The sequence below is a fragment of the Arachis ipaensis genome, chromosome B04 (assembly GCF_000816755.2).
Source record: "Arachis ipaensis cultivar K30076 chromosome B04, Araip1.1, whole genome shotgun sequence".
NCBI lineage: Eukaryota > Viridiplantae > Streptophyta > Magnoliopsida > Fabales > Fabaceae > Arachis > Arachis ipaensis.
The window spans coordinates 68,897,547-68,899,107 of NC_029788.2; the positions used below are offsets into that span (position 1 = coordinate 68,897,547).

General features: G+C 41.2%; 1 protein-coding gene across 1 annotated transcript; it reads left to right on the forward strand.

The window, feature by feature from the left end:
• On the forward strand, positions 7-1,530 carry LOC107639354. Its single transcript, XM_021121184.1, has one exon. The coding sequence runs from the start codon at positions 129-131 to the stop codon at positions 1,401-1,403; it is 1,275 nt and encodes a 424-aa protein (XP_020976843.1). The 5' UTR covers positions 7-128; the 3' UTR covers positions 1,404-1,530.

Genomic DNA, 1,561 nt, shown 5'->3' on the forward strand with positions numbered 1-1,561 from the left:
TTCCTAACAGGATCCACAAAACACCATTGCTAGTTTCAGTTTCCTGCTAAACCAAACCATTCCTTTCTCTTCTTTCTCTCTGCTAAGCTCCCAACACATTTCAACCCAAAATAACAAAAAGCATAAACATGACTGAGTTATCTTTCTCACACACCTCCAACAAGAAGAACAATGAGCTCTTCTCTAACATGTTCAATCTCTGTTTCTCCGTTTTTTCTCACCCTCTTTACTTTTCCTACTTCCTGTTTTTCTCCCCTTACGTCTTCAGGCTCTTGTCTTTTCTCTCCCCTTTGTTCATCACCACAACCCTTCTTCTCCTTGTTGCACTTCTCACCTTCACTCCCAACCTTCTTGTTCAAGAGAAAGTTGGTGGTTCTGAGATTTCCGAGTCCAGATGGAACTTTCTGCATTCCGTGTTCCAAACACATGTAGCATGGCTGCTGTCTAAAGCTGATGACAACAAGGATGAGGAAATCGGGTGCCTTGCGGAGTTTGAAGCATATCTTGTTATGTTCCAGGCATCAATCTTCGAAGTTTTTGATCCGAAGCCGGTGGAAGATGGTTCAGAAGAAGTCTCTGAAGCACCACATGATGTGTGTTCATGTGAAGGAAGACAAGTTTTCGGTTCAATAATGGAAGAGCCACTTGTTAACACAGAAGGAAACAAAGTTGAGAAGACTGATACAGTGGAAGCTACTCTGCTTGTTGCCGAAATCAAGACACTAGAAATCTTGTTCAAGCAAAATTCTGAGTTAGTAGAAGATGCGTCTTGTCAAAAGGAAAAGAAAGAAGAAAAAGAAGTGGATACTGAAACCAATAAAGTTGAAGAAAGTGAAAGAAGATTGTCATTTCGGAATGGATCCAAAGTGAGTGGTAGTGTTGACAGTGACCATGGTGCAGCGTTGTTGAAAGTGAAGAAATCGCAACAACTAGAAGCGAATCCCGGGAGTCCTGAAAGCAATTGGGGTTACAGTGAGAGGGTCATCGGAAACAATATCAATAATTTTAATAATCTTGGCAGTTTTGGATCAATGAGAGTGGAGAAGGAGTGGCGGAGAACTCTTGCTTGCAAACTCTTTGAGGAACGGCACAATGCTAACGGAAGCGATGGGATGGATATGCTTTGGGAAACATACGAGACAGAGTCCAACAAGGTGGTTCTGCAGAAAAGCAACACAAAGAAGACAAAGAAGGCAGATATTGAGTGCAGGGTGGAGGAGGATGATGACGAAGACGAAGATGAAATGGAGGGTAAACTCTGCTGCTTGCAGGCTTTGAAATTCTCAGCAGGGAAGATGAATTTGGGAATGGGAAGGCCTAACTTTCTTAAATTCTCCAAGGCCCTCAAAGGCATTGGATGGTTCCACCATGTAGGCAAGCATGGCAGAAAGGGTAACCACTGAATTAGATTCTTTGCCCCCTTTCTTTTTTGTTATGTTTTTACCCTTTTTTTTTTCTTGTAACTTTGAGAATACTTAAAAACTTGTGTACTTCCTTGAAGACAAGAAGTAAATATTTTATATTCCAATATATGGCAGCTTTAGATTTTCAATAAAATAAC